This window comes from Xyrauchen texanus, chromosome 2, assembly GCF_025860055.1.
Source record: "Xyrauchen texanus isolate HMW12.3.18 chromosome 2, RBS_HiC_50CHRs, whole genome shotgun sequence".
NCBI classification, from domain to species: Eukaryota; Metazoa; Chordata; class Actinopteri; order Cypriniformes; family Catostomidae; genus Xyrauchen; species Xyrauchen texanus.
Window position 1 is genome coordinate 37,288,551 of NC_068277.1, and position 27,967 is coordinate 37,316,517.

The 27,967-nt window shown below is 42.8% G+C and overlaps 1 protein-coding gene across 1 annotated transcript; it reads left to right on the forward strand.

Moving 5' to 3' along the window:
• Window positions 1-1,723: 1,723 nt before the first annotated feature.
• Window positions 1,724-27,804, forward strand: slc7a9 (solute carrier family 7 member 9). The gene is made up of 13 exons (XM_052149678.1): window positions 1,724-1,755; window positions 6,633-6,778; window positions 15,198-15,345; window positions 15,793-16,035; window positions 24,055-24,180; window positions 24,498-24,597; window positions 25,047-25,091; window positions 25,368-25,491; window positions 25,610-25,713; window positions 25,819-25,915; window positions 26,146-26,295; window positions 26,533-26,707; window positions 26,955-27,804. The coding sequence occupies exons 2-13, from the start codon at window positions 6,677-6,679 to the stop codon at window positions 27,014-27,016; spliced, it is 1,476 nt and encodes a 491-aa protein (XP_052005638.1). The 5' UTR covers window positions 1,724-1,755; window positions 6,633-6,676; the 3' UTR covers window positions 27,017-27,804.
• Window positions 27,805-27,967: the final 163 nt, after the last annotated feature.

Below are 27,967 nucleotides of genomic sequence, written 5' to 3' on the forward strand. Positions count from 1 at the left end.
TACCAGTGGGCTGGGCCAAGGGTGCATTGATGTAAATGTAGGTGTTAATATTTTTGAGCTGTAGAGGTGGTAATGAATGAATGTACCCAGAGTGACGTAGGGTAGTCACGGAAGTAGAGAATGAGGCTTTGTTGCAGCTTGATATCAATACATGCTTTTATTGCATTGGGGATTAAGTTATGAGTTCTGAATATGACCCCTTTAAGAAATTGCAGACACACTCATTTTTGCAACAATATGTTGAACACTCATCTTTTAGCAGAGACTATTTAGCAAAGTCACTTCTATTAAACAAATGGGAGAAATTGTAATGATCAATGGTCAAAGGATGTAGCATAGGAAGCCTCACAGTCCCGACTTACAGGTAAAACAAGTCGAGAACACATATGTGCATTAGCTATGCATGCCTGGAAAATTGCGTTGTTTTAGCGTAATCTGAGGTACAAAAGCACAATTTATGATTACAGTGTTGTCATATTTTACTGCTTATTTGAAACAAGTTCTTTGATCGTAATCTTGATCAACCAATTTGGAGATTTTGGTGTTCCCCCATTCAAGAAGATTGGAGCTGCACTTTCATGACTGGAAATAGCCTCCCGAGAGCGTTCCAAAGGTGGCCGCCAGTGGACTGACTTCCTAGAGTTTACAGTAAATAAAAACTGGTTCAAATATATAAAAAAAAAAACAGATTTGATCTTACATTTTTTAGATTCTTTTTCAGTCATTTTTTTTTATTGATTAAATAACAGCTAGCTAGATAATGTCCAACAGGGGCGGTAAGTGCTGTGCAATATAATGCATGACACGGTTTGGTTTGGTTTGGTTCTGATTGTTACAACCAACCCTCAATGAAGACATGTTTTGATTCTATTTTCTTGATATTTTGGCATGCCTAACATTGCAAATGAAAGATATATGAGTTTGTGCAGACAAACAAAGTCAGGCAATAGTTATTTGTGCTTAGATAAAACTCTAAGCACAAATAGTCCCCAAGTTTAAGACATTTTGCTGCTACAAAATGTATTGGGTAGAGGTGCTTTTAAATCAATAAAAGGAAGGTCAGTTTGACACAAACACACACACACAGAGAGAGAGAGAGAGAGAGAGAGAGAGAGAGAGAGAGAGAGAGAGAGAGAGAGAGAGAGAGCGTGTGTGGGTGAGTGAGTGAGTGAGTGAGTGAGTGAGTGAGTGAGAGTCAGTCTTTTTAAATTCACTGATAAGAGGACAGGAGTTTTTTATGGGCACACTGTGAAGTCCATGCCAAAACATTCCTTTCTTACCTGGTGATACCGTGAACTTTAAAGTAGGGCATTAATGTCAGAGCAGAGGTTATTGAATTTATCTGGGATGTTCAGTTGTGGTGCAAGTAAAATCTGTGAAGCTGTGTTTTCTAATGATAACTGGATGTATATATTTGAGCTATTGCTTGTATTTAGCAGTGCTTTTGATATGGGACTGTTTAGTTCACTGGTCTATCCTTCCCTGGCTACACACTCACTCTGTTTCTGTCTCTTTCCAACCAAACCATATCGAGTGTCTCTTTCAAAGGGGTAATTGTGTTAGTTAGAGCCCGCACACCTCTAGCCAATCCCAGGCCTTCTCCTCCTCCTTATCACATGTTTGCTTCAATCACAGTCAAGCAGAAGAATGACTGAACAGTGAGGTCCATACCCACTTTTGTTGGTTATTAAACAGATGAATTTGGAAATTAATCAAAACTTGGGATACCTGCTGGAACATCTGATTGCCTTACAGGTTTGTCTTTAATGTTTCTGTTAAACATAATTCTCATGTGACATTGGAACTAGTGGGACAGAAAGAAAGATTAACCTGGAGTTAACCTGTAGTTTGTCGTGCTAACTGCACCTGTAAAAGCATTTAACATTAGTTTTAGTATAATGCTTAAAGCAAAACTTGTAACAAAGGTTTTCTCAGTTTGTAGTGAAGTAGTAGTCTCATAGTCTCGTTGATTGTCTCAGTGTAATGACAAAAGAAGAAACTAGAAGAACAGAGCTGTACTGTATCATAAAGAGTTATACACCTAATCCTAACTGAAGTATACATGTTTATTTAATCTGTGAATGTGTTGTTGACAAATTATAAAAATGTATATATTTGAATAAAGTAAACTGTATGTTATTATAATTGGTGCTATAACCAGCCCTGCAGTAGCCTTGAAATTACTTATTAAGTTAAAAGAAACATTTTTCAAATTTAACTTAAATTTAACTTGGTATTAAATATACAATTTTTAACAATTTCATTGACTTTGTAGGATCTGTAATAATGAGCAAGACTTTGAAGAGAGTTAGAGAAATGCTTTTTATGTAGAGGATCTAAGTTTGAAACTCTACAAAATGCTAAAGCACAAGTGAAAGACATGAAAAGGACAAAATTGCTGAAAAGAAAAACTAGAGCTGAAACATCTAAAGTGTATTTTGTAACACAATATAGCACAGTTGCAGAAATTTCAACAGATTATCTGATGAGGCATTATACACTAATGATTTGTATTTAAAAAAATTTTGAAAGAGAGACATTCCCAGACCATCCATAGATAGGTTTTAAGAAACGTACTACTTTAGGTGACAGATTAGTGTATATTTACCTTCTACCTAATCGTGTAAACAATTGGTTAGGGACTAAATCTAATGGATGTACATGCTATCAATCAAATCACTTTGAGAATGTAGTGCAAGGAAAAACTTAGGTTTGTACATAAAACACTTTATTCATTGTGTTATCTATAGATTTGCATGTCCACAATGTATGTTGGTAAAACAAAAAGACAATAGCAAAACCCTCTTGCTGAGCATAAATATGCCATTAGAAGGAATAATGAAGAGTATCCTATGGCTAAACAGTTTAAATCTATGCACAACTGTAATCCTTCGACTCTTAGAATACAAGGAATTGACCATATACTTATTTCAATTAGGAAAGGCAGAAGAGAATAAAAACTTGAAATGCTATGAAATATCCTGGGTTGAATGAGGATTTAGTTTTAGTCCTTTTCTATGAATTTACTTTGATATTTTGATATTCAGAGTTATATTGTTTACATTAATTATATTTCCCCCCTTCCAGATTTGCAGTTGTTCGTTTATTAAACTCGTTATCTGTGAAATTCTTTTTTGAATATGGAAACGAGTAGTAATGGCGAATGTTGAACTCTAGGGTTAACAAGTTGATCATGTGACTTACTAGAAGAATGTTATTATTCTCTCACCTGTGTGAAGAGTGATTGTGAAGAAGACCCATGCTGAAATGCATAAGGGAGTTTTTGTTGTTGTTGGGTTTTTTTGTATTAGCCACGTTATAATAAAGCCATTTTTAATGGATTAAGAGTGACAGTTATTTAGCTTTTTTTGAAGGTTTCAAATTTTGTTTAGCAAAAACTTGCCATATTCTGACCATTTACTCCAGTGATGTCTTCTCGATTTCCTTCACAGCAAATTATCCTTATTAATAACAATAACAAAATGTTTAGGATGGTAAAATGTATTTTAAAAAATACACATTTTGTACAAACAGATTTGCGTCACACAAGGTGGACATTCATTTTGCTGACAAAAAATAACCCTAAAAATAAAAAGCATAAAAGCACAAAGATCTACAATCTTTAATTTCCGAAAGTAAGCATTTTTAGTAAGGAATTTTTATTAAATTAAAATTTTATGTAATTTAATATTTAAGGAATTTATTTAGAAACTCACCTTGTCTTCTCAGTGTCATGTCCACCACATTTAATTTTCTGTGAAAGCATTTATTGGGTACATAATGGGCCTTTCACATAATTGCAACATTGACGTATCTACAGTAGCTCCAAATTTCAACTCATTTAAGTTATGGTTGCTGTTTATTTTCCAGTAGGTTTATCATCAGTAGCCATTTGTGGAAATCAGCTGCTGAGGAGATAATATTCATTATTAGCTGTACAGATTATGAAATGTATACTCATTCAATTATGTTTTAAATATTTTAAAACTGAGTTCACAACAGTTTAAATAAAATTTAAATGAATTAAAATATATATGTTTAAAGCATTTTTTTTTATTATTTATATTATTCTTTCATTCACTTTCCTTTAAATTTGACTGAATATCTATTCAATTTTGTGTGCCTAGTGAGTGCATCTTGACAGTTGTTCTGTTCTGAACCTTTAACTATTTGGTTATTTGAAGTTGTTTTTTACAGTATTTGCTAGGAGACAAATTGATCTGATCAATTGATCTGGATGAGGAGCAGATGTTATGTTGTATGAGTAAACGGATCTGCCAGAGATTCTATAGCCGCAACCTATAGCCACTGAGAGACTATAGTGGGAAAAAAGTAGTGGGAAAAAAGAATCCTGTGACTCCTGATGCGTTAAATCATGGTGATTTATTAAGAGATATTTTAAGTAATCCAAAACAAATAACAACAGATGATGATAAATTCAGTCATACAAACCACATAGAAATGGTCAACAAAAAGTGAGCATTCCCAGCTACTCACCCCTATCCAACATGCTACAAACAGGAAATATAGCCACTTAAATACCCACCTGTACCCATGTGACAAGCCAACTTCCAGGAAGTGAACAACCAAAATACAAAATTATAGACAAACATGTCCTGCTCCTACATTCCAGCCCTTGGTTATTACATATGAAACCTGTAATAATCACCAACAAAATAAAAAAATTTAAATATTAACACACACACACACACACACACACACACACACACACACACACACACACACACACACACACACACACAGCACAATAAATCAGTACACAATCCCACACATTGCTCTCACACCCAAAATGCATGTGTGCTTGTGTGTGAGAAAATGCCCAGTGTATATACATAAAGTTCAAAATGTATCCAAAAGGAAAATAGTTCAACCATTGCAGCTGTCATTAAAAGTTAATCCTGTTATTTAAGTCAATACGTCAAAATTCAATTGAGAGCTCTTATAAGTCACAGTCAGTCAGTCTTTAGGTTCCTCAGCTTCAAGAAGACGACAAATATTGGTAATTGGCCTGGTCAAGCAGGTACTCATGGTCTTGATTTTAACTTGACGTGTTAATCCTTTTTTATCCTTTATTGTGTGAATAATCTTGCCCATAATCCATGAACTTCTAGGTGCATTATCGTCCACTACAAGCACAACATCTCCCAACTGAAAGTTGTGTGTCTTTATCAACCACTTTTGCCGTTCTTGTAGTTATGGTAGATATACACTGACCCATCTTTTCCAAAATAGGTTTGCCATGTATTGGACTTGACGCCATCTTCTACGAGCATACAAATCCTCCTTCTTAAACAGTCCAGGTGGTAAAGAAGGCTTTGATTTTAGAAGGAGAATATGATTGGGCGTAAGAGCTTCTAAATCATTGGGATCCATAGATGATCTGTAGTTCCGTGGAACCGCCTGCAGACAACACAATTAGACAGAATTCTTCTTATGGCTGAAATAGCACCAGGGATCCAATATCGCTGTTGCAGATGAGCCAACACATAATTTTGTCCAGTGTCCAACTTCATAATGAATTTGACATAAAATCAACTCTGAAATGTGAAGTTCTTTGGCTGGGATGATTGGGTGTTTTGACTCTTCAAGCATGGGTGTTGGTGGTGTAGTGGTCTAAACCACATAACTGGTAATCAGACGTCGCTGGTTCGATCCCCACAGCAACCACCATTGTGTCCTTGAGCAAGGCATTAACTCCAGGTTGCTCTAGGGGGATTGTCCCTGTAATGAGGGCTCTCTAAGTCACTTTGGATAAAAGTGTCTGCCAAATGCATAAATGTAAATATAATCGCTTTGTTGAGTCATCCCCCAAATCTGATGATATCCGAGTGAAGCACTGGATTGATGCTACAAATAGGAATATTTCGCTTGACAATTCCATCCCTTTTTAGACTAGCCAGTTCCTCAGGAAACCTCTTCCTTTGACAAAGACGGATGATTTCCATTTCAGCTCTTTCCAGTTCCTCCAAAGAAAGCAACTTCTTAGCTGCAGTAGATCTAATCTTCTGCATTTCTTTGTCAACAATTTTATTTTGCTGACCGTGATCCATACCAGAACAGACAAGAACTGTCTTCAGTCGTTTCCTTTCCTTGCTGAAATCCAAAAGAGTCCTTTTTAGATGAAGGATCCAAGCTACAGCCCTTTTTAGTCTAATCCATGAGGAGTAGCAGTTTATGAAGCGTGATATAGAATCTGACTCTTCTTTAACATTTACAACATTTACCAGAAAACTTCCTTTGATCTCTGGGTCATGATGCGATATTAAGTCTACACCAGTTGGATCCATTGGCCACTCTTCTTTTGGTCGAACAAGAAATGGAGGACCAGAAATCCACATCTGGTTCTTCAAGAATGAATCCACCTTTATTCCTCTACATAGTCCATGTTTGAACCATGTTAACCTTGACACATGGACACCTGCATTAACAACACTTTAACCATTTTAATGTCTTAAACCATTAACATGGCTTTCAGGTTGACTGTGTTTGAAGTAATCTTAAGTAAAACACACACTAACAATAAATGTTTTTCTTCATTTCTAATTGCTCTTAGTGTTTGCTGGATCAGCACCAAACTTAATAAACTCAGCTTTTTTTCTGTCTTTATTCAGTCTGGCAGCACAGAGATAAGACAGGACTGGGGATCCTATGGACGATGGGTCAAGAGCAGAAAAAGACGAACACTCATAATGGTGTCTCAAGGGCCATTGAAGTCAAAAAGCATGATCAACCAAAAGCAGCAGCTCTCCAACAGAATGTGAGTATGATGACCTCATTTCATATGACAGGGCTACACTTAGGAATGTAAAGAATTTTTCATGATCACTGGTTTCCTTTCAGTCACAGTGCATGAGTGTGTGAAAGGTTTAAGTATGGGTTTCCTGGTAGTGCCCGTCACCATCACTATGATTTCTCAAATGTGTGTTTTCTCCAAAAGTGGTTTTTTATGTTGGTTTCAAACACCTAGTTCAAATAGTTTTGTATGATTTCTACCCTCCAAAGTAAATTTTCACTATCATCATATTTTTGTAATAGTTCTTGGATAAACAAATGAACATAATCAAACCACGCTGGCATAAATTAAGGTGAGGGTCAACTATATTAAAATGTTTAAATGTGTTCTTAGTACAAATGTTTTTTTTTTTTCATGAAAATCAGGGCATATTGTCACATTTTTATTCGGGCAGGTTTTCATGTGTTTTAAATGTCATAAATTGATGTAATTTATCAATTACAATATTTGTTGTCTGAAACAATTTTGGAGGGCAATTTGTCACTTAAGGTACATGTACACTAAAAAAATAGCTCTTTGGCTGATCTTAATTCAATCATGGACAGTGGTTTCACATGTTTGAAATTAGTTCCCTTTACAAAAAGCTTCACTTTGATGCTGCGCTGCTAAGCGCAACGGGGGAACAACTCTAGCTGTGAACCGAGCTGAAATAGTGTGTGTAACACGTCAATGAACATTGACCGGAATTTATAGCCTCTGTTGATGTAATCATTAGATGCACCTGTGGCCAGGCTATAAATGGATACGTCACCAGGTGTCGTCAGAAACTCTTTTTTCAGAGCGATTCTGTTTCTGTGTGTTTCACAAACCCTGTCAAAACTTTCTTTCCTCTGTTAGGAGTTAGAATCAGTTAGGCAGTGTGCAGTGAACCTTGTTCTCTTTTTTCTCTTTTTTCTTCTCTCTTCTGTTTAGAAAATATTATCTATATATATATATATATATATATATATATATATATATATATATATATATATATATATTTCTAAAAAAAAAGAAAGAAAAAAGAGAGAATGACTGAAAGCCGCAAACAGTGCGTGTTCCCCTCTTCTTGCTCTATAGCTGAAGAGGACACACATCAGTTTTTGCTCTGTTTGTTTGGGGGTAAGAGCATGCTGCTCTCGCGTTGCAGCAGGGCGGGTGCGAGCACTGCGATTTGCTTTAACAGGCAGAGTGCTTCGTGCTGGCCTCGCTTGCTTCCAGGAGTCAGCACTCACGAAAAAATAAAAAATAAAAAAATAAAAAATAAAGATCGTTCGTGGGGCTCTTGCATGGATTTGGCTGAGGAGCAAGAGACGGGTTGATCCCTTTCTCTCACTCTCTCCCCAAACCCAGCTGGTCCTTCACATGATCTCGAAGCGCGTTCCGACGCTTTTTCGGATCATGAGGAGGATCGCGATTCTCTTCCCGCCTCCGAGCTTTCCGTCCGCGATAAAAAAATCTACGGAGGAATTGCTCGATGTTGTTACTCAGCGGTTGCCAGATTGGACTGGCCACGCGAAAAGAGACACCAAACCCTCCAAATTAGGGGATAGATTTTATCTTCCAGTCTAAGAAAGGAACGCCTCATGAGTCCCTTCCTTCTTTGATAACCTCCATGAAGAGCTTTTTCGCTCATGGAGGAACCCCTAAAAAAAAAAAAAATAAATAATATATATATATATATATATATATATATAATATATATATTTTCTTCCCGTGTTCACATACCCTCGACGTCATTATATTCGACCATCGTGGGTGCTGAGGCACGGGGTATTCAGTGATGCCGCCGGTCGAAGAGACGCTTATGGGCTATCTCTCGCCATGCTCGGCATCGTCACTTAGAAGCCCTCTCTCCCTCAAAGCCTTGTAGGACAACCTCCACTTTAGTGGGAAGGGCTTATCAAGCAGCAGGTCAGGCTGGTGCTGCTCTGCACACCATGCTGTTTTACAGGCGTACCAGAATGACCTCCCGGACAACCTGAGTGTGGGTTCTGCGCTTGACGAGCAAGCCTCAGACCCGCCTCAGTCCTGTCTGAACGGAGGCTCAAAAGCAAAGCGTGGCGAGTCGTGCTCCTCCTCCCAGGGATTGGGGACAGTCTCGCCTCCCTCGCCAGCCCCCGAAGCAAGACCTCAGGGCTATCATTTCTAGTAAGAGAAAACCCTGACGGTCTTGCGCCTAGATTAGGAGGTAGCTCCCCTCGGGATGGGGCGCGTGCTTCACTTCACCCCTCCCGGTACCCCCTCGAAGCCCTTCCATTCCCGCCACCTCTTGGTGTTTCGGGTTGCAGAGGCTTCCTTCAATATTGGGTGTTTTCGCTGTTCCTGCATTTTATTCAGGACGCGAAACACCCGACAACTCCTCAACAGGAAGTGTTCAAATATAATACCCATCTCAGAGATCCTGGCAGCGTGGAAACTTCTGCCGGATATATTCTTTTCTGTGGGTCTTATAAGGGCATCAGGATTTAATTCACTCGCCGCTTTTCCGTGTTTCAACGGCGTGTTCTCACTACCGTAAACCGGATTTCTTTTTTGTAAAAACAAAAACTCAATCTCCTGGTTAAAGGGGCCATGGTATGTGTTCCCCTTCCAGAGAGAGAGTTAGGTTATTACACTAAATACTTCCCGTTTCCCATGGAGGGTGAGGGGTGGCGTCTGGCTTAGATCTTAAAGCTTGAACTACCCATGGGTGTTCAAGTCCAAGATGATGCCTGTCAAGACGGTCGTGTCTCAAGCCCTACAACTCGTTTGGCTGGTCACCATCGATCTTATGACGCACTTCTATACTTCATTTAGAAGTTCTGCCACAACATGGAAAGTTCCTGAGGTTCACTTCCGGGGGCAAAGTCTTCCAGGGTCAGGTTCTTTCACTCAGCCTAGCCCTTTTTACTTGCACATTCACAATGCATGATGTAGCGCTGGCTCCTTGCGACTCCGGGGCATCTGCATTCTGAATTACTTAGATGACTGGCTGATCCTAGCGCAGTTCCAGGAACTGGCAGTTCAGCACAGGGACATCGTCTTAGCTCATCTGTTTCTCTGGGGTTGAGGCTCAACGCCAAGAAAAGCGTCCTCTCTCCCAGTCAGAACACTGTCTATCGGGGCATCATATGGAGTTCAATCACGATGCGGGCACAACTGTCTCCCGCTAGTATTGAGTCCATTCAGATCACCCTGAGCAAAGTCAGGCTAGGTCAAGGTTGCACTGTTATCAGTATCAACGATTTCCAGGTCTCAGGGCGAACGCGTCCACGGTGATCCCTCTGGACCTTCTGCTCATGAGACCTTTTTTTGTTGTGGCCAAAAGCCAGGGGATTTCTTCCAAGGGCCAAAACCCCTGGGCTAAATAGGGTTACGCGCCTCAGGCTTCGTTCCCTTTCTATGTGGTTCAGACCCCGGTTTTCTGCCTTGGGTCCCTACTCTAGGTGCGTCTTGTTGTCGCAGGCTGCTAACGACAGACGCCTCCCTGATGGGTGGGGTAGCGGCCTTAAGTGGTCGTCCAGCTTAAGGGGATAGGAGGGTCGTCAGCTCGGTTGTCACAGTCACTGTTTCGGGTTGATGGCTGTATTTCTGGCCCTGAAATACCTCCTCCTGAGGCTGCCATGTCTTGTTGCAGGTGGACAATACAGCGGTAGCCTCTTAAATAAATCATCAAGGAGACCCACGTTCTTGTCAGCTGTATTTCTGACACGTTGGGTTCTCCTTAGGGCCCAGGGCAAGCTCCTGTCACTCAGGTCAGTTATATCCCTGGATGCCTGTATATGGGAGCAGATTTACGGTCCAGACAGAAAATACCAACGGGGGAGTTAAGAACTCCACCCAAAGGTAGCAGTTGCCCAGAGTTCGCCAGCAAGGGTTTTTGCCTCTTACTGATAGCACCGCGCTGGCCGAACAGTGCTTGGTTCTCGGAGCTAATCTCTTCCCTCGACGGCTCGCCTTGGGTGATTCCGAAGAGGAAGGATCTTCTTTCTCAGGCACAGGGCAATATTTCATCCCTGCCCCGAGCTGTAGAATCTTTCATGTTTGGCCCCTAAGGGTACCAACTGAGGGACACAGGGCTCTCTCCTGAGGTTATCGAGACCTTTTTAAATGCCGAGCTTTTTCCACTTGGAACAAGTTTGGGTGAGATCTTAGGGCAGAAGAGGACCTCTTCGCCTCTATGAATAGCGCAATGTCTCCTCTACTTCTCCCTGAAATCACCCAGCCCCCTTGGGTCTGAACGTTAAGACACATACATGACCCAGAATGCGTCTGTATGCGTTTCCCCGGTTTCTCTGCTCCCGGGAGTCTTGGCAGTGTTCACCAGCAAGGGTCTTGCCTCCTATTAATGGCGCTGCGCTGGCCGAACAGGATATGTTTCTCAGAGTTAATTCCTCTCCTCGACGGCTCGCCTTGGGCGATTCCGAACAGGGAGGACCTTCTCATCCTTGGCCCGAATTGTGAAATCTTTCATGTCTGGCCCCTAAGGGTACCGAATGAGGTTCACAGGGTTTTCTCTTGAGGTTACCGAGACCATTTCAAGTGCTAGGGCTCCCTCCACTTGGAACTGATCTGGGTAGATTTTACAGGGCAGAAGAGGACCTCTTCGCCTCTGTTGATAGCGCAATGTCTCCTCTACTTCTCCCCGAGTCACCCAGCAACCCCATGGAGGGGCTGATCGTAGTAACGCATTCATAGCACAAATGCACCTGCATGCGTTTCCATCTACTAAAGTTCTTATTACAGAACCAGCTAACTGCCAGTTTGCTTCAGTTCTGGATTTTCTGTAGAAAGAACTGTCAGCGGGCACTTGCCTCGCCACTGCCAGGTTCTATGTGGCCACTGCGGTTTGCCACGGCTTGAGTCGACATCTCAAACTCATGTCTGGACAAGTTTGTGATGCGGCAGGCTGGTCCTCTCCGCTCACATTCATCAGTTTTTATGACTAGTTTGTGTTGCGATAGGGTTCTCTTCGCACACATTCATCGAACTTTATGGGCTAGATGCTTTGCTACTCCGGACTCTTATATCCTTGAGTCGACATCTCAGCACATGCCTAAACAAGTTTGTGATGCGGCAGGTTGTCCTCTCCGCACACATTCATTGGATTTTTCTAGTTTGGATGTTCTGCACTCCGGGCTCTTATGCCCTTGAGTCGACATCTCAGCTCATGCCTGAACAAGTTTGTGATGCGGCAGGCTGGTCCTCTCCACTCACATTCAGCAGTTTTTATGACAAGTTTGTGTTGCGATAGGGTTCTCTTCACACATTCATCAAACTTTATGGGTTAGATGCTTTGCTACTCCGGGCTCTTATGCCCTTGAGTCGACATCTCAGCTCATGCCTGAACAAGTTTGTGATGCGGCAGGCTGGTCCTTTCCGCTCACATTCATCAGTTTTTATGACAAGTTTGTGTTGCGATCGGGTTCTCTTCACACATTCATCGAACTTGATGGGTTAGATGCTTTGCTACTCCGGGCTCTTATGCCCTTGAGTCGACATCTCAAGCTCATGTCTGAGACCTCTCGCGTTTTTGTGAGTACACTGCACAACCGTAGGGGTCCGGACAGCCCCAAGTGTGGCGGCGTGGGTATTGCGTTCCCCGTAGCACTTAGCAGCGCAGCATCAAAGTGAAGCTTTTCGTAAAGGGAACGTCTCGGGTTACATGTTTAACCCTTGTTCCCTGAAAAAAGCGGAACGAGATGCTGCGCTGCTTTGCCGCACTGGGACGTCCCAGGACTGCTCTTCAAAAAGAAGTATTTGACGACACCTGGTGACGTATCCATTTATAGCCTGGCCACAGGTGCCTCTAATGATTACATCAACCGAGGCTATAAATTCCAGTCAATGTTCATTGACGTGTTACACACACTATTTCAGCTCGGTTCACAGCTAGAGTTGTTCCCCCGTAGCGCTTAGCAGCGCAGCATCTCGTTCCGCTTTTTTCAGGGAACAAGGGTTACACATGTAACCCGAGACGTTTTCTTCACTTAGAATTACTATGCAGAATCTAGTTGAATTGCGTAAACTCAACAAAATTGATTGAAAAATTGCCAAAAAAATGTCAGTGTAACTCAAATAAATCACTTTTATTTCTAAATAATGAAAGTGATTGTTTGCAAGCTAAAAACATGCTGGTTGGAAGCACTATAGAATGTAGTTTAGTAAACTATGCTATGGTAGCTCAACTTTCTTTAGAGCAGTGGCGATTTCTCAGGGCCAGCAAAGCCTTCTCTGTAGGCCTAACATCCAAATAAATAAATATTTTTCATCCTTTCATTCTCAATCACCTTTATGCATTTTTAATCGCTTTCCACTCTTAATCTACAAACAGAGAGAAACATTTTAAGTTTATCCAGTCAGAATTTATTCCTTGATGCTTACAAGCGAAGTGTAACAACTGTTTCACAAATCACATGCCTGAAGCAGCGCGTGAGTCTGAGCTCCACCCCCTCGTGCCTTCAGAATTTCTACAGAATCCCTCAACAGTGCAAATGAATGAGCAACTAAAGTCAGATTGTCAGATTCATCAGCCAATCAGATTGATTTATTTGTTCTTGGTGGGTGTGATCTTTAGGATATGTCCCGGTCAAGCCCTTCTAGCTGACCTTGAGTGACGCAATCACACTTTAAGTGATGTACGTAATTCAAGTGTGGAAAGAGCTTGCTGATGAGTCGGCTGTCATGACGGCTGGTATTGCCGTAGAGAAAGAGATCCTTATGGATTTAAAAACAGGAGATGTTCTACATGACCGTGTGATTGATTAATTTATTAAACAGGAAAGGACTGATTTTCACTTCAAGTAAATTGGTAAGTGCTTTTTGCTTTGTTATAGCAACATCAGGAGTTTTCTAAGTGTAAATTAGGCTGCTTGAGCATTCAGTGTCGGATCAAGTTTTAAAAAGTGCTGCGTTCCGTTCAACTCGGAAAGTCGGATTTTACAATTTCCTACAAGGAAAAGTGCAATGGAATGTATCTTGAAGTCAGAACTACAACTTTCATGGAGATGCAGGGGCATGATGTCACACAAACATGTCCACATATACAAATATACAAAGCGATAAACATTCACTTTGAGTAATATCAATAAAAGTTTTGTTTACTTAAACATCATCTTCCGAATATCAGGGAATGGAATGTATTTATTGTCAGAGATATCAAATATAATTATTCCACATCCAACTTGAATGGTACGCAGCATAACTGTGTATCCTGACGAAATGAAATGTATTGCAAGCAACATTTCAATCGCAAATAGTCTTAGATTTTCCAGGTATTATAGACCTCCTTTGTAGATTAATGTGAAATATCATGATTTTTAAATGTCTGTTTGGGAGAAGTTAATTTCACAGTTAAAATTAGGCTTGCTTGAGAATGAAGTGCCGTTTCAAGTTTGGCTTTCATGTGTGGACGTGTTTTTAAAATGTCAATTGGTATTATTAGTTAGCTGTGATATAATGTATGATGCCCAAAGGGATAGTGTGTCTTATACATTGTGAAATGGCATGAATAACACTGAAGGCCTAGACTTTAAATGTATGGCCTGCCACTGCTTTAGAGTCTATTTCATGTGTGAGGTCTACCTGTCCTAATCATTAGTTCAAGCTCCAATCTTCACCAAAATGTAACCCCTAAAACTCCAACATAACAGAAACTTTTCTAAATCTCAACAGAGCAAAACATTAAACACTAACAACTATCCCACTTTATTAGTGATAGGCCGATTAAACAAAAATTATATTATTGAAATTTGAGTAAATATTGCATAAAATAAGAGTTTGTTTCACTTTAGAAATTTTGTGTATATCTGATTTGCTGTTGTTTAATTGTATTATGTTTGTCTGCATTTATATTGGCCTTGTGCCTTCCTGCTCTCTAGATATCGGTTTCGGCATCAGCCATTGAAAAACCACTACCCTTTTTATTCATTTTCCACAAAAACACATAAAATAAAATGATATTTGAATATTTACTTATCGAGTCCCAAAGCATGCTGGAAAATGAAAACCCCCTGCCCAGTTTCATCAATGCTACATTAACTCCACAAACTGCATTCATGTAGTCCCAACTCAAATGGATTAAGTAAACTTCTACTTATCAAATTTAAATGGATAGAACACAATGAAATCAAGTTTTGATAAATGTTCTAGAATCGTGTTGCTTTAGCCCCTGTCTCCTCTAAACATGTTATACTGCATAGGCAAGGCCATGGTGATATGAAAAGCTTTAAAAGATTTCCTGATAATTCTCAGTTGTTGTTAATGTAGTCCATTATATTTAGACAAAACAATCAGGTCTTATAAATGACAAATACTACAAGTCATCCTCCTTATGTTAAAGTGGTTTTGTAATACGTTTAGATGGTTTTATTATCAAATTAGCACACTTGCATTCTGAATGAACTCTTTATATATGTCTCAGGTGGGTCTCATAAGTGGCATCAGTCTGATTGTGGGAACAATGATCGGCTCAGGGATCTTCATTTCTCCCAAAGCGGTTCTAGAGGGAACAGGAGCAGTAGGTCCATGTTTGTGTGTTTGGGCTGCCTGTGGAATGCTGGCTACACTGGGTCAGTACCTGTTATCTATTGGGTTGCACAAAAACCTAGAAAAGCTTGATAAACCTTCAAAACATAAAGATAACTGGTAAAGTGTAAGCCCATGCATCATAATTTGTTTTGTTTTTGTAATTCTATAATCTCGCCATGAAGTAGGTAATAATACAATGTAACATCTTATGAATCTACTAAGGTTGCTTCTTTATTAACATTCACTAGATTTTCTTTTGCTCCAGTTGCAGCAGTTGTTTTACTGCATCATGTGTTACAAATATAAAAAAAGTCATTTTTTTATCCAGCACTTAATGCTGAGATTATAGGCTACAGCGTACAGAGAAATCCTCTTTGGTTTAATACTGACTCTGCCTGCAGAAGACATTTTGGTAATGTACTTGTTGACCTCATCATGAACACAGCGAAACAGAATGTATGTATGTGCATGTATGTGTGTATTTGCAGGGGCCCTCTGCTATGCTGAACTAGGCACAATGATCACTAGGTCTGGTGGAGAGTATCCATATCTGATGGAGGGTTTTGGACCATTGCTTGCATACCTATACTCCTGGACCACAGTTATCGTGCTAAAGCCTTCGTCGTTTGCCATCATTGCCCTGAGCTGTGCAGAGTACGCCTCCACACCATTTTACCCAGGATGTACCCCTCCTCAAGTTATCACCAAATGCCTGGCTGCAGCTTGTATCTGTATGCACAAGTCTGTCTATATTACATATAGATATAGGGAACAGTTCTCTCAAAAAATTAAATTCTGTCATAATTTGCTCACTCTTACGCCATTCGAACTCCTTTCTTTCTTATGTGAAACACAAAAGGAATAATTTTCATGAATATCACGGTCTATCTATTTAACACAATGTTCTCCTCCTGTCGCTCTCTCCACGTTGCGTCAGAGAAGCGACACTAGGGGTCTCTCTTGAGTGCCGATATTCACCTCTGAACTATGAAAAAAGGCCAATGAGAGTTGGCACCCAGTATTTGCATGTCCCGCCCCCGGACATACGGGTATTTAAGCGGCGCAAATACGGGAGTTCATTCAGAAAATTTCTTCGGAGCCGATGGTCGTGTCTGCGATTGCTGCATATCACACACCGAGTTCCTGTCATCCCTCTGCTGCATGCTGTTGGATTCCACGGCGCACAACAGCGGCTTTCTCCTGTTTGCACGGCTGTGCATTCCTGCCCCTGGGCGCTTTGACAGTGCAGATCATAAAAGAACTCTCACGAGTCATTTTTCATAAAAGAGTGATTTTATTTAAAAGAGTACTTTCCTCTAAAAGAGCAAAACACAGCGGCGTTGAACGTCCTTTTAAGGACGCGTCTTTATAAAGATGCCTTTCTGCCCCTGTGTTGTTTCTGGATGCGGTAGAGTGCTCTCCGCTTCAGACGGCCACAGGCATTGTCTCGTGTGTCTGGGTAGCGATAACACAGAGGCTGCATTTGTGGATGGTTCATGTTCTCACTGCGAGAACATGACCATGACAACGTTGCGGTCACGGCTTGCTTACAACCGTGAGCAAGCCACTCCAGCCGCCCCCCGTGTTGCTCCTCCTTCCCACGCGATTTGGGGATGGCAGCGGGTGCAGCTCCGCCGGGTATGCCCCCTCGGACCACCCGCACCCACAGCCAGTCTGCCGACCCTCTTGCGATGGAAGCAGATGAGGGCGTGGTATCTGATGCTGAGGACTCCCCTGGGCTGCCGCTTTCGGGCCTGCACGCCCAGGCTGAGGCTGACGCACAGATGACCGACATGCTTTCCCGGGCAGCCAACAGCGTGGGGTCTGGGCGCCGCTCACAGCCTCGCCCCCCCGGTTCTGTTTTTCCCGGAGGTGCATGACGAGCTGACGTCTTTGTGGAGAGCACCCCTCTCCACTCGTCACACCGCCACAGGCTCGTCCGCCCTCGCCACCCTCGACGGCAGAGCGCACCACGGGTACGCGTCGATTCCCCAGGTGGATAGGGCGGTTGCGATACATCTATGCCCTGGAACCCCTACCACCTGGTGAGGTCGCCCCGTACTCCCTTCCCGGACTTGTAGAGCAACCTCCTCGCTGACAGCGAAGGCCTACAGCGCCACCGGACGCGCCGCTTCCGCCCTGCATGCCATGGCTCTCCTGCAGGTCCACCAAGCCAAGGCATTATGCAACATGCATGGGGGTGGCCCTGATGCCGAGACGCTGCAGGAACTGTGCTCAGCGACCGACCTCGCCCTGAGAGCGACGAAGATCACAGCACAAGCGCTCGGGCAGGCGATGGCCACGCTAGTGGTCCAGGAACGTCAACTGTGGCTGAACATGGTCGAGATGCATGAAGCCGACAAGACTCGCTTCCTCAACGCCCCTGTCTCCCAGTTCGGCCTCTTCGGCGACACCGTCGAGGACTTTGCCCAGCAGTTCTCCACGGTAAAGAAGCAGACGGAGGCCATCTCTCACATCATGCCTCACCACAAGCCTGCCGCCACGGCCCATGCCCCGTCTGCTCGCCGAGGGCGTCCTCCCGCGGCCAGAAGACAAGCTCCTGCTCCGCCTCAACCCAGGCCCAGCTCTCAGCCCCAGCGTCGAGCAAACCACGGGAAGTGCACGCCCCCTGTCTCACGGACCCACTTGAGGACCCGGAAGTCTCCCAGGCGCTCCTGAGACAACGCACCCAGAGTCCAAGACGTTAGCTCCGGAGGTTTTAAGACCGCTCCATCCCCCGGTGGAGGGCCGGGAGGAGAATCCTTTGTTTTTTCATTTGCTGCACCCCTTAAAGGGGGCTGCAGTACCCAAATTCTCAATAAAAGAGCTATTTCCTTTGTCTCTGGGGCACATGGGCCGCAAATGCCGTTCTCACGGCACTCTGCTTTCAGGCCTCAACAGTCCCGGCTCCATGGACGCGGTGTCCCCGCCTTCAGCCTCACGACTGTTCCCCGGCCGGCCGGTTCAGACGGGTCCAGAGGACGCCAGCATCAGACCTCCTCCTCAGTCACGAACCCACCCCCTACCGGGTGCGCGGAGCAAGGTAAGTGCTTTGAGTTTATTCTCAGCACCAGAGCCTCGGGACGCCACGTTGCCTCCCGACACCGCGTTACCTGTTCCGCACCGCTGCGAAGCCCCGCCGGGTACGTCCAAAAAACTCGTCCCCTTGGTGCCCCTAGCACGGAGCTTAGAGGCATGGCTTTCACTGCCCAACCCGTCACGCTGGCTGCACCGGACCATTCGACTCGGTTACGCAATTCAGTTTTCCAAGTCTCCACCCCCCCTTCGTGGGCGTACATTTTTCCGCAGTACACGGCCAACATGAAGAAATCGCCTCCCTTCTATTAAAGGACGCGATAGAGCCTGTCCTTCCAACCGAAACGAAGAAGGGTTTCTACAGCCCTTACTTTGTTGTACCCAAGAAAGGCGGCGGCTTACGACCGATCTTGGACCTGCGAGTTTTCAATCGGACCTTGTCCAAACTCCCGTTCAAAATGCTCACCCAGAATTAAATTCTATCTGGCATCCGGCATCTAGATTGGTTCGCAGCGGTAGACCTGAAGGACGCGTACTTCCACGTCTCAATTCGCCCTTGACATCGACCCTTCCTACGGTTCGCGTTCGACGGCCAGGCGTATCAGTACAAAGTCCTCCCCTTCGGCCTGTCTCTGTCCCCTCGCATCTTCACGAAAGTCACAGAGGCAGCTCTTGCCCCGCTCCGAGAAGCCGGCATACGCATACTCAATTACCTCGACGACAGGCTCATACTGGCCCACTCCCAAGAGTTACTATGCGCACACAGAGACCAGGTGCTCAGCCACCTCAGACGTTTCGGGCTTCAGGTCAACTGGGAAAAGAGCAAGCTCTCCCCGGTCCAGAGCATCTCTTTTCTCGGTCTGGAGTTAGACTCAGTCTCAATGACAGCACGTCTCTCCAACGAGCGTGCTCAGTCAGTGCTGAAATGCCTCACTTCCTACAAGCATGGCGCCGCGGCATGCACAACGTAAAAGTTACTTCCGCCTGCCGCCAAACCTTCAAACCCTGGACAGACCTCTGCTTTCTAAGGGCAGGAGTACCCTTGCAGCAGATGTCCCGACGCGTTCTGGTCACAACCGACGCCTCCAAATTGGGTTGGGGCGCCATGTGCAACCTAGAGCTGCTGGCTGTTTTTCTGGCCCTGCAGAAGTTTCTCCCGTTAATTCGGAACAAACACGTCCTAGTCAGGACAGACAGCACCACGGTCGTAGCCTACATAAACCGCCAAGGCGGAGTACCTCCCTCCACGTCACAGCTCGCCCGTCGTCTCCTCCTTTGGAGTCAGCAGCGACTCAAGTCACTGCGCGCCACTCACATCCCCGGCAACCTCAATGTGATAGCGGACGCGCTGTCAAGACAAAGCTTGCCTGGCGGAGAGTGGAGGCTCCACCCCAGTCGGTCCAGCTGATTTGGGACCGGTTCGGCAAGGCTCAGGTAGACCTGTTTGCCTCCCAAGAAACCTCCCACTGCCCGCTCTGGTATGCCCGGACAGAGGCTCCCCTCAGGGCAGACGCGTCGGCACACAGCTTGCCTGCGGGGCTGCGCAAGTACACATTTCCCCCAGTGAGCCTTCTTGCACAGGTGCTATGCAAGGTCAGGGTGGACGAGGAGCAAGTCATTCTCGTAGCCCCTTACTGGCCCACCCGGACTTGGTTTTCGGACCTCACGCTCCTCACGACAGCCTCTCCCTGGTGAATTCCCCTGAGGAAGGACCTTCTTTCTCAGGGACGGGGCACGCTCTGGCACCCGCACCCAGACCTCTGGAACCTCCACGTCTGGCCCTTGGACGGGATGCGGAAGATCTAGCCGGCCTACCATCGACCGTCATAGATACAATCAATCAAGCCAGAGCCCCCTCTACCAGGCATCTTTACGCTCTAAATTAGCGTCTGTTCACGGACTGGTGTTCTTCCCGAGCCAGAGACCCGCAGAAGTGCGCAGTTAGGTCAGTGCTCGTGTTTCTTCAGGAGAGGTTGGAGAGGAGGCTGTCCCCCTCCACCCTCAAGGTGTATGTCGCCACTATCGTGGCCCACCATGACACGGTAGATGGCAAGTCTCTTGGTAAGCACGACTTAATCGTCAGGTTCCTAAAAGGTGCCTGGAGGATAACTCCCTCCCAGCCTAACCTGTTCCCCTCCTGGGATCTCTCGGTCGTCCTTACGGGACTCCAGAGACCCCCCCTTCGAGCCGCTTGACTCAGTTGGACTCAGGGCCCTCTCTCTCAAGACCGCCCTGCTGATCGCGCTCGCTTCCATCAAGAGGGTCGGGGACCTGCATGCGTTCTCTGTTAGCGACGCTTGCCTGGAGTTCGGTCCGGCAGACACTTTCGTGATCCTAAGACCGCGACCGGGCTATGTGCCCAAGGTTCCTACCACACCCTTCAGGGATCAGGTGGTGAATCTGCAAGCGCTCCCCCGGGAGGAGGCATATCCAGCCCTTTCACTGCTGTGTCCAGTACGTGCTTTACGGATTTATCTGGACCGCACACAGAGCACCAGACGCTCTGAGCAGCTCTTCGTCTGCTTTGGGGGACAGCAGAAAGGGAACGCTGTCTCCAAGCAGAGACTCGCCCACTGGGTTGTCGACACCATTTCCCTGGCTTATCACACCCAGGCCGTGCCCCCCCCTTGCGGGTCCGAGCCCACTCCACCAGGAGTGTTGCGTCCTCATGGGCACTGGCTAGGGGCACTGCCCTAGCAGACATTTGTAGAGCAGCGGGATGGGCAACACCTAACACTTTTGCGAGATTCTACAATCTCCGAGTTGAGTCAGTATCATCCCGTGTTTTCTCAGGTACCGAGCCCATGGAACTCGGTAGCACGCCCACGATCTGACCGGGTGAATCGCTTGCACCTAGCACCTTTCCCCCTAACCAGGGGAAACAGTGCGCCTTCATTCCCAGGAGATCCCAGGTTTGGGACACTGGTTGATTCCTCCCTAGCCCTCGTGGGTCGCAGTTCAGCGGAGGAACCCGCCGACCCAAGCCACTGCAGGTACCACAAGCTACCCTGTACTGGTATAGGTGCTCCACAGGTAAGGCCTCCTTCGGACTCCCCCTGTGTGTAACACCACGGTTCTGTCCCCTCTGGCGAGCGGACTCCCGTGTTTCCCTTAGGCAGTCACGGCTGTCTCGGTTGCCGTGCTGTATGTTCCCCCCTCTATGAGGCTGGATCCACCACCGCACCAACTTTTCCACATAGTATCAGCAGTTTACGTACACGGCTCAGCGCATGGCACTTTTATAAGTGGACCCCTAATGTCGCTTCTCTGACACAACGTGGAGAGAGCGACAGAAGAGGAACGTCTAGGTTACGTATGTAACCCCCGTTCCCCGATGGAGCGAACGAGACGTTGTGTCTCCCCTGCCACGTCGCTGAGCCGAGCCACTGTTGTGGCCGGACCATTTCCGGCTCCTTCCGGTTCATTCAAAAATCCTGATTGAACTCCCGTATTTGCGCCGCTTAAATACCCGTATGTCCGGGGGGCGGGACATGCAAATACTGTTTGCCAACTCTCATTGGCCTTTTTTCATAGTTCAGAGGTGAATATCGGCGCTCAAGAGAGACCCCTAGTGTCGCTTCTCTGACACAACGTCTCGTTCCCTCCATCGGGGAACGGGGGTTACATACGTAACCTAGACGTTTCGTTGTTGATAGTGACTCACTTCAAAGTTTTAAAAAAATCACCCAAATCTATCATAAAATTAGTTCATAGTTTGTTTCTGTAAAAACCTATTGTTTGCCTTCAGAGTCTTGGGATTTGGACTTGTAACACATGAGCCACATGGACTTCTTTTATGGGTGCTTTTGTAAGCTTTGAAGCAGTGTAATTATAGTATTTTTAGGTTATATTTTTATATTATTTTACATTTTCATTTGAATTTCAGTTTTAGTAATTTTAGTTTTTTATTTGTTTTTATTAAATACAAATTTTTCTATTTAGTTATTGTTTATTTTTGTTTTAGTTTTAGTCATTTTAGTTTTAGGGACTGACTAATGTATGAAGTACTTCAGCTGACTGAGAGAAAATGAAACAATTATTTTATGGCACCCAAGTTCTGATGGTACTGTTCAACTTACCTAAATAATTCATTTCTTTAACAGAGGTAGTGTAATAATTATGCAAATATACAGACTTAACCATAATATTATTTATTGTATACAGAAGCAATGCAACATGCTCACTTCACTACTGAGATAAATGTATTTTCAATTCTATCGGGAAGACACGCAGGCTTGAGTGAAGTTTAAGATGCCATTTATTTGATAAATGTAAAACAAAGTAATGTCTCTCTCTTTGGCGTAGGCCCCGTCCGGCGGTCCGAGGGAGTTGTGCCCGGAACCGTCATATCCTGCCAGAGATAGGAGGCAGGGGCGAAGAGCCTACCCCCGTGCGGGACAGGGCTCAGCTGGTGGTGGTGGGGTGGCGGAGGTTGCCTGTGTTTTAGTGCACTGAAACAGCAATGTGATAGATTGTGAGCAGGCTTATAAAGTAATGCTTACGTGCGATTGGCTAGGAATTGCCCCGCTAATGAAGTGATGATGTACAGCTGCTAGTCTTCCCGCTAGAACTACGCTGCACTACGTTGCACTTCCATTTACTGCCAACTAAGTAAAATAACATTTAAAATAATCAATTTAAAACAAGACAAAAATTACCAATGATGGTCCTCAATCTCTACTTGCACTTTTGAGAATGTTTTTTTATTTTTATGTATTTTTAATTTATTTTGGTGATTTTATTTTATAATAAAAGTACTCCCACACAGCACTCGTTTGCTTTCTGCCAACTGCCATCACCAAAACAGTATACCCCGGTAAACACAACTTGCACGTTTTGAAGACGAGTACACATGGTGTTGAACACCTATTGTTCTGGTGCTAGATCTGACCATTTAAACCTGCATATGAGTTAATATTGCACCTTGATATTCACATAATTGTGGGTGGAAAAATTTAATGAAAACTAAATATAAAACTAAAGATATTTGTATCTAATTTTATTTTGCTAAACGGAATTCATTTTTCTTTTAGTTTGCATTAATGATATTATCCCTGCTTTCAAGTGAGTCATTATCAACTGCCGTTGTATTTAACAGACAGACCAGAATATTCATAAAAAAATGTGTGCGGTCACATTTAACTTCACATGGTGAAATTCCGCTGGCAAAATTCAGTTATCTCAGTGGGAATCCATGCAATCGCCAATTTTGCACGAAGGACTTCCTGTGGTGAAGAATTTCCCTTTGCGGATTTCGCATGGAATTCAAGTTTGGTGAGCTACAACAGGTGAATTCGTCACATTGACCAATAGGAAGCTGCTTGGTTTGGCAGTGACCTCTGTGTGGGCAATGCTTCGTACACAGATACACTGAATATTCACAATGGACAAGGGTATAATTTTTAGCGGCAAGTGTCTTTTTACTTTACAGTGTATAAAGTGCAGCATTAAAAAGAAGCTGCTTGGCAAATAGGTTTGGTGCTGGTTTCACATGTGTTCAACGTGCGTCCACGTCTTTTTCGGCCACAGAATTTCGCTGTGTAAATTTAATTGTGAGAAAGATAAGTCATACAGGTTTGGAACGACATCAGGGTGAGTATATTATAACAAAATAGTTTTAAATAATTTTGGGTGTACTATTCCTTTAAAATGATGTTGTATTTACAGCAGTGTCTAAGCTGTTGTCTTAACTCTCTCTCTGTTCTCTTCATCAGTAATAATTACACTTGTGAACTGTTTGAGCGTGAAGCTGGCCTATAGAGTGCAAAACTTCTTCACAGCAACTAAACTCTTGATAATCATCGTCTTAGTGGTTTCAGGCATTGTTCTGCTGGCTCAAGGTATTCTATCCACACTGAGAACAATCAAATCTGTTTTTGCCAGATCTGAAATATGTTTTTTATTGACTCCTTTATTATATAATATTACAAATGTCACCACTATTTTATTATTTAATAAAAGAGACCGATATAGATGTTACATTATGATATCATCCAGATTCTTTTGAATAAAAGATAAAAACATGATGTTTTATTGTGTAGTGAAAGACTTCAGAGATCTGATGGAGATTAGATGTGTTTAGATAAAGTGAGGTCTGTCAATATTTAATGAAAGATCAATATAATATGCCATTTTATTATGTTATGATTGTTTTTAGGGAATACTCAGAACCTTAGAGACCCATTTACAGGTGGAACTACATCATTTGGAGCAATTGGCCTTGCTTTTTACAACGGTCTCTGGGCTTATGATGGCTGGTAAAATACTGACAACTCATATAATATTGCTTAATATGGCAAATGAGCCTAATGCTAAGCAGCAGTGTACATCTTTTTGAAATTCATAACATATATAAAGAATGCAAATTTTCTTAAGAACCTTAAAATCCAGTGTGGTTTTAGCATGATTGCCCTTGGAAGTTCCATTCTGAGAATCATTCACAGAATTGAATGATTTCTCTGTTAAAGCAACATCTGATAAGCAGGAACTTTTAGTACGTTAGAGGCATTCTGGGCTTTTCAAACCTACAATAAGATTTTATTTTATCACCCCAACATAATTATGTTCTCAGTCCACAAATGTATCATTATGAGAGATGTCTGTCATAGATTAGAAGACAGCTGCAATGGATACATATACAATTTCAAAGTTAGAATGAGTAACATGACTAAAAGAAGCTTTTAGACCCTCTTTTCTTTTTTCAAAGGAATCAGCTCAACTTCATAACAGAAGAGCTGAAAAATCCCTACAGGTAAGACTTCACAGTGAAACATAGTCTGGTTTGCTAAAATATGGAACATCTGTTATGTAAAAAGATAATTGCATGTGCTTAAAGTTTACCCCATTAAATTTGGGCCTTGTTTCCTGAAAGCATCATAAGCCTAAGTAGATCGTAAAAAAACAATAATTTTTACATTCTACTTAGGCTTACGATGCTTTTGGGAAATGCTGCGCTGGTCAGTCAAACATTCAGTATTAGCAATCAGTGTCTATCGTTGTTATTTAAAGAATCTCTTTATTGAAACAGAAACCTTCCCCTGGCAATCATTATTGGAATTCCCCTGGTTACTGTGTGCTATGTACTTGTCAACATTGCATATTTCAGTGTTATGACACCAGTTGAACTTCTACAGTCTTCTGCCGTTGCTGTGGTGAGTGTGTATTGTCCGAAAAATAAACTCATAGTCTGGATTTGCAGTTTTTGAGTTGTCGATTAATAACTTTATTTTTCCTTGCTAATTTAAAACTTTATCATTGGGTACTCCACAGACTTTTGGTGATAGAGTGCTGTACCCATTTTCATGGATTGTACCTTTATTTGTGGTCTTTTCCACTTTTGGTGCAGCCAATGGGAGCTGTTTCACCTCAGGCAGGTAAGGAACATTTGTATAGACATGTGCACTCTGTGTTCAGTGTATGCTGAAAAAAAATTCTGGGTCTGAATGTTACTGTCTGGAGTGTTTTTGTCCATTTGTTAGATTGACATATGTGGCAGGACGGGAAGGTCACATGGTTAGGATCTTGTCGTACATCAGTGTGAAACGTTACACACCCGCGCCAGCTCTTATATTTAACGTAAGTCTCATGTTATGTTACATCCTCAAGACTTAAACTCTATTTTTGCCATCTAACATCAGATATGACTCCTGTTATAAGAGCTGTAATAAAGCATTTCTGCTTTGGCTGGCAATAACAGCACTTTGTTTTCTTCTGTTGATCAGTAAACTCGTTATTTTTTTAACTACAGCACTATAACAATAAAGTATTTGTGTTATAAAATATTTGGTCTTGTATCTGACTTGCAGGGCATCCTGTCAATCATCTACATCATTCCAGCAGACGTAAACACTCTCATCAATTACTTCAGTTTTGCTCAGTGGGCTTTTTATGGGCTCACATGCCTCGCACTGATTGTTATGCGATTCACTAGAAAGGAGCTGCACAGGCCTGTGAAGGTTAGAGCACATTAGTTATGATGACACATCATTATCGGGATGGATTCAAAAAATGCCCATCAGAGCTGTTTGATGTATTGTTAAATCCCTGCCTAACTATAGCAAAAGTAGAATCCTTCTGGATTTCAAATGTTATCTGTATTTGTATTGTCTTTATATGTATGTTGTTATTACAGAATGTGACAGATAAATCAGAAAAGAAAAAAACTGAGCTTTTTTTGCTTTTGTTTCTCAAAGGTTCCTATAATCATCCCTATTGTAGTGGTGATTGTGTCCTGTTACCTGGTTCTTGCTCCTATCATAGAGAAGCCTGAGTTGGAGTACTTGTACTGCACATTGTTCATTGTGAGCGGTCTTCTCTTATATGTACCCTTCATTTACTACAAATTCAACTGGACCCGTCTCATCATGAGTAAGTAGAGACTGGAGATGTTATTTTTTAAGGGAGAATTAAGATTAAGCCCAGTGAATGATAGAATACAGTGTTTTTGGTGGATAATCACCATTACCAGAACCTTTTAGTCAAGAAATGGCTCAATAACTGATCTGGAAACTGCTCTGAGTATTTAATTGGTAGGATTTTATTGCTCTTAAAAGACTTTTGATTTTTTCCTATATGTAGCACTACATTTCTAAACTTTAACCGGTAACTTTTACAGGGCCACTTACAATGCACCTTCAGCTGCTACTGGAAGTTGTCCCACCTGAGAAGATTGATTGATATCAAACAGGAGGGTAGGCACAGATGTGATAAATGGACATATGACTGATCCGTGGACATGTTGTAAAGGATTCTTAAAGGGAACATGTCTACACTACATACGGACACACACAAACATACATATTTGTATAAAATACATACAGTATGTATACATATTCTTCCTACTGCCAGGCTGTATTTAAATACAATACATCAGAAGTCTTTACTGGGTAACAGGGATATGTTTTATTTTAAAGAATAACACTTTCATCAATGCTGGTAAATTCCAGACCATCAGTTACAGTTTATCTAACTTATAATTGTATTACTGTGAGAAAGTTTGTTGTAGAGTATGAAAATGATATATGATGGTATTTTTTCAAGTTTATGAAAAGTGAATTAATTATCTAAAATAAAACAATATTTTCTCTGAATGTTAAACATATTTTCAAATTGAAATGTAGAATTCTGACAGGCCAATGGCCCTAACTTCTGTCATGTGCAAACTAATAGAGTCTGAGTGATTCCTGCTATTCCTTGATAATCTGGCTCTTGACTTATGGAGAGCCAAATGAAATGAGGATACATTTCTAGCATTAGAACCTGACATATGGAAATTGCAAGTAAATAAAGAAATTATTAGAGGTTATGAAAATAACTACTCTAGAAACCATGAACAAGATTAGAGGGGAAGATCTATTGGTTCATGCCAGGGTCAGAATTTTTCAAAAACTCGACTGTTAAAAGAAATTCTGGTCCATGCTTGAATCAAATGCAGAAATGTTTCATTTGGAACTGTAACTTAATAATAGTACAAATAAAAATTGATGTTATATGCTTCTGCGTTATTTTTAACTTTCGAAATTGATTATTTGTGGAATACCTGGTGAAGAACTACCCTACCCATGATCCTGAATAGAAACACTCAACCAATTAGAGATTCACAGCAAACAAAGCGGCCAAATGAGCGCT